The sequence below is a fragment of the Vanessa atalanta genome, chromosome W (genome assembly GCF_905147765.1).
Source record: "Vanessa atalanta chromosome W, ilVanAtal1.2, whole genome shotgun sequence".
Taxonomy (NCBI): Eukaryota; Metazoa; Arthropoda; class Insecta; order Lepidoptera; family Nymphalidae; genus Vanessa; species Vanessa atalanta.
Genome location: NC_061901.1, coordinates 2636389 through 2649910, shown reverse-complemented (window position 1 = coordinate 2649910; position 13522 = coordinate 2636389). Strand labels below are relative to the sequence as shown.

The window sequence follows — 13522 nt, the reverse complement described above, 5'->3', positions numbered from 1 at the left end:
CAACAGTCAGTCAGTCAGCTCTCAGCTTCGAAGTACCCTCAATATGAATTTGTGCGATAAATGTTCTAAAAATATTACAAAAAGAAGTCCTGGATTAGAATGTAGTAAATGTGAGAAAGTGGTTCATAGCAATACTTCATGCTCAGGTCTTACCAACAAACAAATTGCTGCACTACGTGCTGCTGAAAATTTGGACTGGACATGCCAAGAATGTCATAACTCTTCCTTTAGGCGTAGCTCCTTTTTCATACCGGAGGAGAACGAAGACGAAGAAACGTCTCAAGATTCAGCGGAAGTTTCCAAGAACGTCAAACAACTTTTGAAAGAAATGACAAAGGAAATGGAAAAAGCTATACAACGGGAGATGAAGGATTTTATGAAATCATTACAATATCATATATCATAAGTTATTACAGAAAGAATGTTACAATAGCATATAAATGTAAATATGTAAACTTATAGTACTTTGTAATGTGGTTTTTGTTATTTCTGTTCTTCACTTTTCTTTTTTTTTTCTCCTTTCAATGTCGAAATATTGTTACTTAATGTTAATCAAGCACTTTAATATTTAATTATATAATTGTAATCGGAGCAAGAACGCTATGCATGCAGTTTTTGCTTTTGAATGGGTGTACATAATGTATCTTATTTTGTACATGATTTCATTGGTGTGTAATTTATGTAACATCCGCTAGCAAAACATAATAAATAAATAAATAAATAAATATCAGAGCGATAAAATGGATGAAATAATGGAAAATATTGAGTTTTGTAAGCAATCAATTCAAGAATTAAAAAGAAAAAATACAGAATTAATGAATAAAAATTCTAATTTAGAAACTAGAATTAACGCTTTAGAGCAACGTCAACATGAAATAGAAAACAGAAATTAAATAATCAGCTAGAAGTTTTTAATATTCCGACCTCTGATGACAAAGAAATTAAGATTATAGCCGATAGTTTAACGCGAAAAGAGAACACCGGAACAATTCAAATAAAAATGAAAAATACTGAAACCGTTCATAAATGGTTGTCTGTATCTAAATCTACGAAAATTTTAGTTAAAGATATAATAGTCAACGAAAGTGAAAAATCATGTAATAAAACTGTGTTCTTGAAAGAATCTCTTACGCCTTACAATAAAAAATTGCTATGGAATGCAAAACAGAAATTAAAAGACGTCTACAAGTTTATATGGTGTAAAAGAGGAATAATTCGTGTACGAAAAAACAGCGACTCCGAGCAAATCATACTGAGGTCACTAGAAGATATCAATAAGCTTATATAAGTAGATTAGTAATTTCTTTGGTTATTCATCATTCTATATTTGTATTAGTTTTGTTAAATTGTGCCTAAATGGATGAAATCAACGAGGAGGTAACTGAAATTTATAATTGTTCAAATTTGTATGATTTTATAAAGAATATACCTAATAATAATACTATAAACCTTGTCTTGTGTTCATGTAAATATAAGGTCCATGATTTAAAATTTCTCAGCCTTAGAACAAAGCATTAATATGTGTAATAAAGTTCTGGATATCATAGTTGTAACTGAAGCTAACATCACTGACTCAATAAGTAATATGTATAATTTAGAAGGGTATGAAATGCACACAGCGTTGCGTAAAGAGAGAAAAGGCGGTGGAATTATTATCTATATAAATAAAAAAATTAAGACTACTATTATTAAATCACAAACAAATAACTTTGAATGTATTCTAGCTAAAATTAAAACACCAAACAATTGTACTACAACACTGTGCGCAATCTATCGTCCACCTAACTACACCAAACAATCATTTCTACAAGAACTTGAACAACTCCTGAAAAGTTTCCATTGTAAAAACGATTTACTCATAATAGGTGATGTAAATATAGATTTAAAATCAAATAATCCTGTAAAACATAACTATATAAATATGATGTCTAGCCTAGGTCTAGTGTGCGGGATCTCAGATTACACACGAGTTGAATTATGTAATAATAAAATTTGTAAATCATGTATTGACCACATATTTATCAAATCCCGTTCACTAGATCTATACACAGCAGCGCTCGTACACTGTACTAGCGGACCATCGGATGATTGCATTGGCCTGCGTTGGCTCAACGCCTATACAGAATGATCGAATAAAATACAAAATATTAATTAATAATAACCGTCTAAACAATCTTTTCAACGATATTAACTGGACGTCTGTGGAATCTTTGAAATGTCCTTTAGAAATATATGAATTAATTAAAAATAAATTTAATAATTGTTATAACGAATCAAAAGTAAAAATCAAAATCAAATCAATAATCCTAGGCGTATAAATAATAATTGGATAAATGAAAGTATAATTAAGGCATGTAAATTCAGAGATAACCTATTCAAAAAATGGAAAAAGGATGTTCACAATATGATACTAAAACTTCAATATAATAAAGCAAGAAATTATGCAAATAAAAAAATTAATTACTTTAAAAATAAATACTATAAAAAAGAAATACATAAACATAGAAAAGATTATAGACAATTGTGGCAGTTATTAAATTCACTAACAGGTAGAATAAAAAAAAGCTTAGATAGAATAATATTACAATCTTTTAACAAAAAATCAACTTCAATTCAAGATATAACTAATCAATTCGCAAAATCTTTTGATAACGGCGTAAAAAATATAATTCCTTCGTGCAAGATTCCACTACTAAACATAAATAATTATAAAAAATCAGTAAATGTCACGTGTAGATTTGTTAAAGCTAACGAATATGAAGTCTCAAAAATCATAAAATCACTTAACATCAATAAAACGGCTGGAATAGATAATATTAGAGCAGTTGATATCAAAAAAACTATATGAAACATTTACTTTTATTCTTGTAAAGTTTATTAATAATAGTGTCATATCAGGACTTTATCCCAAAGATCTAAAATCTGGCATTGTAAGACCTATATTCAAACGAGGACATGGTAATAAATTTGAAAATTATAGACCAATAACTATTCTCCCTATAATCGATAAAATTATGGAAAAGTTCATTAGCCAACAAATATACACATTTTATAAAGAAAATAATATATTATATAATAATCAATTCGGTTTTCAGCCCAAGAAAAGTACCACACAACTACTATCAATGTTTACAAATTCCGTTAATAAACATTTAAATAATAAAAAACACGTTTTGGTAGTTTTTGTTGACTATACGAAAGCTTTTGATACATTGCGACATAACACACTACTTGAGAAATTGGAAGACAACGGTATTAGAGATCCACTGTTAAACTGGTGCCGTAATTATCTAACTGACAGAACGTACAGAGTTAAAATTTCTGACACTATTAGTGACGAGATACAAGTGACAGAAGGAACAGCGCAGGGTTCAGTATTAGGTCCCCTTCACTATATAACTTATGTTAACGACCTCGGAAATGTCATCAGGCAATGCGAAATGTACCAATTCGCTGATGATACATGTCTCTTGTCAGCTCATCGCGATATAAAAGAAGCAACGAAACAAATACAACACGATTTTAATCAATTGGCGAAATGGTCTCATGACGTTGGTCTTGTAATCAATCAAGAAAAAACAAAAGCAATGTACAAGTTCAAGTCACAACAGACACACTGGAAATATAAAAATTATTGCTCATAGTCATCAATGCTTTCACAAACCATACGTTGATTCCTGCAACTGTTCTTGCATTGACACAGTTAAAAGTCAACGCTATCTTGGAGTAATCATTGATAGTAATTTAAATTGGAAGGATCATATGAATAGTATATGCGACAAATTAAGAGCCCTATTAGCTAAATTAACAATAATTAAAACTAAAATTCCCTTTTCAATTTTATTAATGCTATACAGATCTTTTGGTGAATCAATAATATCATACGGACTAAGTAGCTATGGCCTAACCTTTAAAACAAATATCGAACGTATTTACAACCTTCAACTAAAACTATTAAAAACTATTGTACCCAAAAAAATTAAAAACCAATTTCGAAACGACCCTAGCCAGTTATTTAATTTTTGCAAAGTAATGCCAATATCTACTAAAATTAAATATATGTCAGATTTTCATTAGGAATAGAATTTTTTAAAATATCATGACCGTTGGCTCCTTGGGAACCATCGGTCATGCTATTTTCATTCATTTTAAATTACTCAATAGAAAGGAATAATTTCTTAAAACTAATGAAATGAAATCACAAAAATAATGATTGACTTATAATTTGATGTAATTTATTAACCTTAAAATCTAAAACTTATTAAATAACAATCTTTTTACACTTTAACGATTAACAATTAACAATAAACTATAACTGATTAAAATAATTAAAACAAGAACACAATATAACAGGGGAGATGTTACCGCTCGAGTGCCCAACGCAAAAGTGCCGGAGCGTTGGGCGTTCGATCTTAAATAAATGAGTGCACGTGTCACGCATCCCTACTCTCGAAGCTTGTAAGGTGGAAAAGTCAATTCGTTATTGCACTCATTTATTTTTACAATGTTTTTAAGTAGCTTAATAATTTAAATTACTATGTAATAAATCATTTCAAAATATGAAATGATTTTACAAAGGTCTAAAACAGTTGAGAAAGCATACTGAATAAAATGCAAACCCAGTTACCTACTTCCTTAGTCAAAATGCCATCCATTTAAGTTCATAAATACTAAATAGTAAGTAGTTGGTGTTAGTTCAAAAATTAAAACTATTTAAATCTAAACAAAATTTAACTTTAAATCATTTAATTGCTATTTGATAATAATAGGGTTCAGTAAATTTACTTATTATAATAAACGGGTAGTTTCGGATAAAAATATTACAATAAGATAATTAAGACTTACGAACTAATGTGTTACGCTTTGGTATATCCGCGGCGATACGGCCATACTGATGTGCGGTGCGTGCTCTGCGCCGTGTATCCGTAATGAAACAATTTTATTTTGATTTGGCTAGGTTCTTCCACAGTAAACCTAGGCGTTTATCATTGATTAATGTTTAATTCATAATTTAGTAACTTGTAATGCAATATTAATTCATTTGTTTTTCAAATTATAAATGCATGTGTTATCTGTGTTATCTGCTCAATATTCCAACATTATAACAACCAGCACACTTGAAATGTGCTTGATTATTACAATACTAGAATTTTAATTTTGGTTATGGGTCGCCGAAACGAAGCATAACATCTTTTTGATATTTTGCATGGCTTTGAGGTATCACTCGAACACACATAACATTCATTTTATTAAAATTTGCCCAACAGTAGGGTTGTTCTTTTGTTTTAAATATTACTATCAATATTTGCCCAACAGTAGGGTTGTTCTTTTGTTTTAAATATTACTATCAATATTTGCCCAACAGTAGGGTTGTTCTTTTGTTTTAAATCTTATCAATATTTGCCCGACAGTAGGGTTGTTCTTTTTGTATTAAATCTTATTATCAATATTTGCCCAACAGTAGGGTTGTTCTTTTATTTTAAATATTTTATCAATTGGTTGTGTGACGCCTCCACATCGTCAACAACATTTTGTTATGGGTCGGATCCGCACGCCAAATACAACTTTTAAATATACTAAGCCAGATAACTCAGCCACTTTTAAATATTTATGGACCAGAAGATAGTTTGATCACACAGCAAAAGTTTATTAGTCAATTTGGGAGGAACGGTCAGCATCTGCTGGTTGAGTCGATGGTCCAGTGCAGAATCCCGACGGTCCAGCTTCCTGGTCGTCGATTGGTTGGGCTTCTTTCTGTACAGGCTCAAGTTCGTTAGATGGCGATACGGTCATCAGCCTTTCGCTACTGCATCCCGGTTGTGGTGCACGACGTAGTTGGTCGTGAGCTACTTTTCTAGGACGTCCGTGATGGCTTATAACTTTCTTTACAAGATAACGGTCATTATCGAGTACTCGATGGATTTCATAAGGCAGGCTGAACTTGAGATCAAGTGAAGTCTGGTTCCTTGGGTTATTCTTGATCAGTACGAAATCCCCTCTTTGGAACCTCTGTATCCTTGCTCTTCCTCTTCCAAACCTTTCTTTGTCTTTACCAGCTGCTTCGACCATCCTGTGTTCGATATGCCTCTGAATTGCTTCAAAGTCAAGTGTCTGATTGTCAAAATCTACCAGGTTTAATAGTTCTGGTGGTACGCAGTTCTGACGTCGGGTCAGCAGTGTGATTGGAGCGATACCAGTTGTTTTGTGTACCGTACAATTAAATGCTAACTGTAGGCCTTCCAGAGCAGTATGCCACTCAGCCACCTCATAGTTTTTTATCATTATTAAACCATTTTTTAATGTGGCCATCATGCGTTCCACCTGGCCATTAGCTCGACTGACACCCGGTGCTATTGCATGTATTTCTATACCATAATTATCGCAATAGTTCTTGTACTCACCAAGGAATTCACGTCCACCGTCCACCACTATCTGCTTCGGTGTTCCGAATAGGTGTATCACTTGTTTTAGGGCTCCAAGTGCGCTGTGCTGGCTTTTATCGTTAGCGTAACGAAGCAATACATACTTGGTGTAGGCATCGATAGTGACCACGACATATTCCTGATCTTGAGATGTCCCGAGCTTCCCAGTAATGTCCATGTGGATAACCTCGAATGGTACTGTTGGCTTAGGTATAGGATGCAGCTGTACCTGTGTTGCCCCGGAAGACTGCTTAGATGTCCTGCATACTACACAATTATCGACAAATTCTCGGATACTGGTGTTCATCTTGTCAAAATAATAGGTTTCTCTTATTTTAGCAAGAGTTTTCTCCCAGCCCGTGTGCTTTAAAGCGGTGTGAAACGTATTTATCAAACTCCACTGAAAAGATTTGGGTACCACAATAAGCTTTTGTGCACCTAATACCTGGTCTGTCCTTTCATACTTAAGAGCGTTGTCTTCGAGAGTATACCCGGGTACTGTTTCGCCGTTGTGCAGGGCGTCTATGATTGGTCTAAGCCAAGGGTCTCGATGCTGCTCCACAACAAGCCATTCCAAATTCCTTGACATTATGTTGACTGCTAAGGAGCTGGGATTTCTGCTGAAGAAGTCAGCATGCTGCATTCGATCGCCTTTCCTGTACTCTATTTCGAACTCGAAATTCTGTAGGTAAGCCCACCATCTATGAATCCGTGGTAGGAGGTCTTTTTTATGTTCCGAAGCTTTAAGAGCATTACAATCCGTAATCACTTTAAACTTACGCCCGTAGAGGTAGTGTCGAAAGTGCTTGATTGCTCGCACTACGGCTAGTGTCTCCAGCTCGTAGGAGTGATATCTGCTTTCGATTTCCGTCGTCCGCATGCTAAAGTAGGCCACGACATGTTGTCGACCGTTGATTATTTGCACAAGAACCGCTCCGAATCCGAGACAGCTAGCGTCGGTATAAAGTTCAATCGGTTCGCCTTCCCTAAAAATCGTTAGTACAGGACTAGAAGTTAAATGATGGATGACTTTTTGACGTACCTCTTCATGGTCATGTGTCCAGGACCATTTAACTCCTTGCTTTGTTAAGTTGTACAAGGGAACCATTATGCGTGCAAAATCCGGAATAAATCTGCGGAAATAACCTGCGAGGCCATTAAATTGCCGAACTTGCTTCACAGAGGTTGGAATGGGGGCTTTTAAAAGCGCCTCAACCTTTTTTGGACTTGGTTTAACCTTACCGTTTTCTATTACGTTACCAAGATACTCAATAGATCGCTTAAAAAATGAACATTTTTCGACATTAATGGAGAATCCCGAATCTCTTAATGCAATAAAAATTCTTTCGAGATATAAAAGACCAGAGGGAAAATCGTAGCTTTTACTAATAACATCATCAATATAGACCTGTGCGATGCTATCGATACCATTGTCAGCACTGCCAGGGTTGAGAAGTGGTCCTAAAGCACGGTTAATACACCTTTGGTACACAGCGGGTGCGTTACAAAGGCAAAATGGCATAGTCAAATATTCGTATAATCCGTCGGGTGTTATGAATGCCGTTTTTTCTATAGATTCAGGGGAAATTGGGATTTGGTGAAAACCAGATGCCATATCGAGTGTATGGAAGTATTTACCACCTGCTAATTGGTCTATTTGATCTCCTATAAGAGGCAGTGGATAATGATCACGAATGGTGTTAGAGTTTAATTCTCTGTAATCAACACACATTCGATCGTCCCCGTTCTTTTTCTTTACTAGAATTATCGGGCTGGAGTAAGGGGATCTGCTCTCTCTAACGATGTTATTCTCAATTAGCTCTGACACAATAGATTTAACCTTTTGGCGTTCAATGGGGGTAAGTCTGTATGGCTTTCGTTCGACGTATTTATTCGGATTTTTCAGGCGAATTTCTAGCTGTCCGGTATTGACACGAGTCTTGGCAAAACCATTGGTAAAAAGATACGAATATCTGCACAGCAGTGATAACAATTGATCAATTTCAGATTGGTCGGATAAGTCATGGTTACAGTTACTAAATATTGAACTATTTGAACGAACGTGCATGATTTGGGGCTGAGATACTAATGTCGCTGTGTTGCGAGTTATAATTACCCTCAATCCGGTATTGTACAATAAGTCTGATCCAATCAATACGTCAGTTGTCATTTCAAAGTCGGGAAGTACGTGGAAAAGTATTTCTACATTAATGCCATTAATAACACAAACAGTTTGTAGGGTACTTGTTGATATAACGGGTACCGGGCCTAATCCACGTAAATAATTTACTACCAGATTCGTACGTCCTGGAAGCTTTTTAGCGATAGTATCTCGCATCACTGAACACTCCGCGCCACTATCAAAAACGGTATTAATTTTAATGTTGCCAACATACATACACATAGTATTTAACTTAGTTTCGTTACCGTTGGCTATAGAATTTACGTTGGAGGTAACTTGTTTTTCACGACGAAAACAGGTATCAAAAGTATGACCGGGCTTAGCACAAAATGAGCAAAACTTACTTGTGTTGATGGCAGTGGTTGAGGTCGTACTGCTAGATGGAGTACCTGGTCTTATTTGACAGTTGGATTCGTTTCTGTTCCGGCAGTTTTGCCAGACATGACCTACCTTATTACAGAAGCTGCATCGAGGAATGTTTCTATGTTCCTGAGAGAACCTAGTTCGTTTTTGAGGTATATCTGAATGAGATGGCGGCATAGTAGGGCGCTTAGCTCTGATGGAAGATGCCACGGAAATCAGTTCAGGTACAGTCTTAGCTCTAACATTCATTAATTCTATTCTCAACCGTTCATCGCTTACCATTCCAATAACTGCTTCCACTGCATCACTGTTGTCTAATTTGTCTTTGGTAACACGTCTCCATAATAACCAACCTTGGGACAAAAATTCCGAAATATCCTTATGGGGACTATAAATATGTTCTCTAAACTTAAGAATATCTTTCGAGTACCTATTTTCCGGCTCAAAAGTTGTTATTATTGTATCACGAAGTTCTTCCCAAGTGGAAGTAGTGACTAACCAGTTGTCAGCCCACACCCGAGCACGTCCTTTAAGCAAGCTACTCACTTTCATCCGGATGTCGTAATCAGTAAGTTGATACGTACTAACAGCCGTAGAGATGTGGTTGCACCATTCACGGACACCAACGCTACCATCGGGGTCAAAGGAGGGCAAAAATATATCGGTAATCCTTACCCTTTCACTCGGTTTCTGTAGAAGACGATCGCTCATGTTCTGCATCATCGTCATCATCTGCAGAAAGAATTGGGGAGGTATAAAGTTACCGGTCGATGGCAGTAACACAGGGTCCGTAGGTATCGCTTGACTGCATTGTTGAGGTGTAGGTGCTGCAGGAACCTCAGCATCAGAGGGTCCTGGGATGAAATCAGGATCTGTAACATAACGGCCGGCAGAAAGGGATCGCTGGAGCGATCCCACTTCTGATGTCAGATTTTCATTAGGAATAGAATTTTTTAAAATATCATGACCGTTGGCTCCTTGGGAACCATCGGTCATGCTATTTTCATTCATTTTAAATTACTCAATAGAAAGGAATAATTTCTTAAAACTAATGAAATGAAATCACAAAAATAATGATTGACTTATAATTTGATGTAATTTATTAACCTTAAAATCTAAAACTTATTAAATAACAATCTTTTTACACTTTAACGATTAACAATTAACAATAAACTATAACTGATTAAAATAATTAAAACAAGAACACAATATAACAGGGGAGATGTTACCGCTCGAGTGCCCAACGCAAAAGTGCCGGAGCGTTGGGCGTTCGATCTTAAATAAATGAGTGCACGTGTCACGCATCCCTACTCTCGAAGCTTGTAAGGTGGAAAAGTCAATTCGTTATTGCACTCATTTATTTTTACAATGTTTTTAAGTAGCTAAATAATTTAAATTACTATGTAATAAATCATTTCAAAATATGAAATGATTTTACAAAGGTCTAAAACAGTTGAGAAAGCATACTGAATAAAATGCAAACCCAGTTACCTACTTCCTTAGTCAAAATGCCATCCATTTAAGTTCATAAATACTAAATAGTAAGTAGTTGGTGTTAGTTCAAAAATTAAAACTATTTAAATCTAAACAAAATTTAACTTTAAATCATTTAATTGCTATTTGATAATAATAGGGTTCAGTAAATTTACTTATTATAATAAACGGGTAGTTTCGGATAAAAATATTACAATAAGATAATTAAGACTTACGAACTAATGTGTTACGCTTTGGTATATCCGCGGCGATATATACAATATTATCAAAACAATACTTAAATTCAAAATTACAAATAAAAAAATGTCATAATACTAGAAACATTATAAATCAAACATTGGAGATCCCTAGATATTCAAATTTTTACGGGAAACGAGTTCTGGAATATATTGTTCCTACCTTATTAAACAATTTACCTGGAAATATTAAACAAAAAATAAATCATAAAAATTATAAAACTGTACTTAAAAAATACTTTCTAGATCAACCTGTATAGGAGAGCAAAACAGCGTCAAACTTGTTTTTATATAAAAATAAAATCAATTTACCCACATATTTATAATAAGTATATTTTATTATTCGTAGTACAAATCTTCTTTGTGCAAAAAAAAAAAAATTATAACAGCTGTATTGTGTGTGTTTTGTCTTTTGTAAACTTTTATTATTATTATTACTAACTACTGTTTAAGAATCGTCAGAGCACAGTAAAACCGACTGTGGTTTATGCTGCACTGATTATATGAAATATTTGTTATTTTTTTCTTAGTAAATAAATAAATAAATAAAAAAAAAAAACCCTACAGCCACACTGAACTGGTCGGTGTTGCCGACAGACGATCGGACGTAGGTACAGGATCCCCTGTACATAGCACGAACTAACTCCACATACTTCCCAGGCAAACCTTTCTCTTTCATTGCCCACCATCACTTCACGAGGCACCCTATCATAGGCTTACTCGAGATCAATGAACACCATGTGCAGGTTCTTGTGAGCACGTCTGTACTTCTCGCACAATTGGCGGAGTGCAAAAATAGCGTCCATTGTCCCTCGACCTGACATAAGCTCAAACTGATTTTGGGTAATTTCACTCTCTTCTCGCAATCTTCTCTCTATTACCTTCTCCCATACTTTCATAGTATGTGACATGAGCTTTATCCCTCTATAGTTGTTGCAATCCTGTACATCCCCTTTTTTTTGAAGATGGGCATTAGCGAACTACTGCACCATTCTTGAGGGATGGTTTCTTCATACAACAACTTATTGAAGAATAAAGTCAACCACATACATCCCTCAGTCTTTAACACCGTCCATTCTGTCATCTGGACCCAAAGCCTTCCCATTTTCCATGCTTTTGACTGCTGTCATTATCTCATCCATGCTTATTTCTCTTACTAACCCCTTATTTACTTGTGCCTCTTGGACAATCCCATTCCAGTCATTCTCTTCATTCATAAGCTTTTCAAAATAAATCTTCCATCGCTCTTTTATTTCCTCATCTCTACATAACACCTTACCAGCCTCATCTTTCATGTATTTGATATGTGTTACATCTCTCGATGGTCTTTCTCTCTCTTTCGTAATTCGGTAGAGTTCCTTCTGGACTCTAGGGCTATCCAGTGAGTTGTACAACTTCTCTTGGGCCTTGGCTCTGGCAACTGCTACCGCTACTGCTGCTACCTTCTTTGCTCTCCTCTGAAATTTCTTGTAAACTTCATTTTTTTCATCTTTTGAACTTATATTCATATTTTTTACAACCTGCCATTCTTTAAATGCCACTTTCTTCTCTTTCAGTACATTTCGCACTTCGACATATATCCCTATCCATCAGACCTTTTCCTTTCGACTCTCCAAACACGTCTTTTGCGACCTTCCTTATGTACCTGGCCATCTCATTCCAACATTCATCTACCAATTTCTCTTCCATCTCATTCATTTCTATCATTTTCTCCACTATATGGTTCCTAAATCTACTAGCTAATTCATCATTCTCTAACATACGCCATCTTGTCTTTGGAGGGGGCCGTGTTGGCTGTTTTTGGGGGAGACACTTCATTTAACCTCCATCACCACAAGCCTATGTTGGGCGACTAATGCTTCGCCTGGCAGCACTTTACAGTTTTTGACACAGCATAGACTCCTCCGCCTCACTAGGAAGTAGTCTATCTGTGTCGCGTGGTGGCCACTCTTGTAGGTTATTAGGTGTTCCTCTTTTTTCTTAAACCACGTGTTTGTTATAGCCAGGTCGAAGGCACAGGCAGCTTGTAAAAGTGCCTCGCCGTCAGCGTACCGATTTCCTAATCCCCACCCACCATGCACTCTCTCTTCTAGTTTACATGACTCATGAATGGGCGGAAGCAGTTGAAAGCAAGGGGGAGTCATTAGCAGCCAGCATGGACATAGCGAAGACCTTTGATCGCGTGTTGCACAAAGCGCTTCTTTCGAAGCTTCCTTCCCATGGGTTTCCCGGGAAATTATGCAATTGAATTACCAGTTTTTTGGCAGATCGGAGCATCAAAGTTGTTGTCGACGGTGCATGCTTCGACTTAAAATTCTTCAATGCTGGTGTTCCACAAGGCTGCGTTCTATCACCCACTCTGCTTCTTCTGCATATCAATGACTTGTTGCAAATCAGGAACGACGACAATACCGTTGACACCTCATACACCGGGCGTGCTAATATTTCTCGGGATAACGTCAAAGAAAACCGGAACAAACTTGTGTCTGAAATCGAGTCTTCGTTAAACAAAGTCTCGAACTGGGGCCGGCTAAATCAAGTCCATTTCAACCCCAAAAAGGCGCAAGTTTGCGCATTAACTGCTAAAATAACACCATTCGTCGTATCTCTACGATTTGAGAACATTTCGTTAGCCGCCACAGCTAGTATCGGAATACTTGGCGTCGATATTTCAAGCCTCGTTCAGTTCCGCGGTCAATTGGAAGGCAAAGCCAAATTGGCATCAAATAAGCTCGGTGTGCTCAGCAAGGCAAGACAGTATTTCACATCGGCCCATCGTCTAAGACTATGCAAGGCGCAAATTCGGCCTGACATGGAGTACTGCT

At 36.0% G+C, this 13522-nt stretch overlaps 1 protein-coding gene across 1 annotated transcript; it reads right to left on the bottom strand.

The window, feature by feature from the left end:
• Positions 1 to 11752: 11752 nt before the first annotated feature.
• Positions 11753 to 12205, bottom strand: LOC125075508. The gene has a single exon (XM_047687222.1). The coding sequence runs from the start codon at positions 12203 to 12205 to the stop codon at positions 11753 to 11755; it is 453 nt and encodes a 150-aa protein (XP_047543178.1).
• Between the last annotated feature and the right edge of the window lie 1317 nt (positions 12206 to 13522).

Bases quoted from the DNA above. Each gene is read 5' to 3' on its own strand.
- LOC125075508 (XM_047687222.1), bottom strand. From the start codon at position 12,205: ATGAATATAAGTTCAAAAGATGAAAAAAATGAAGTTTACAAGAAATTT.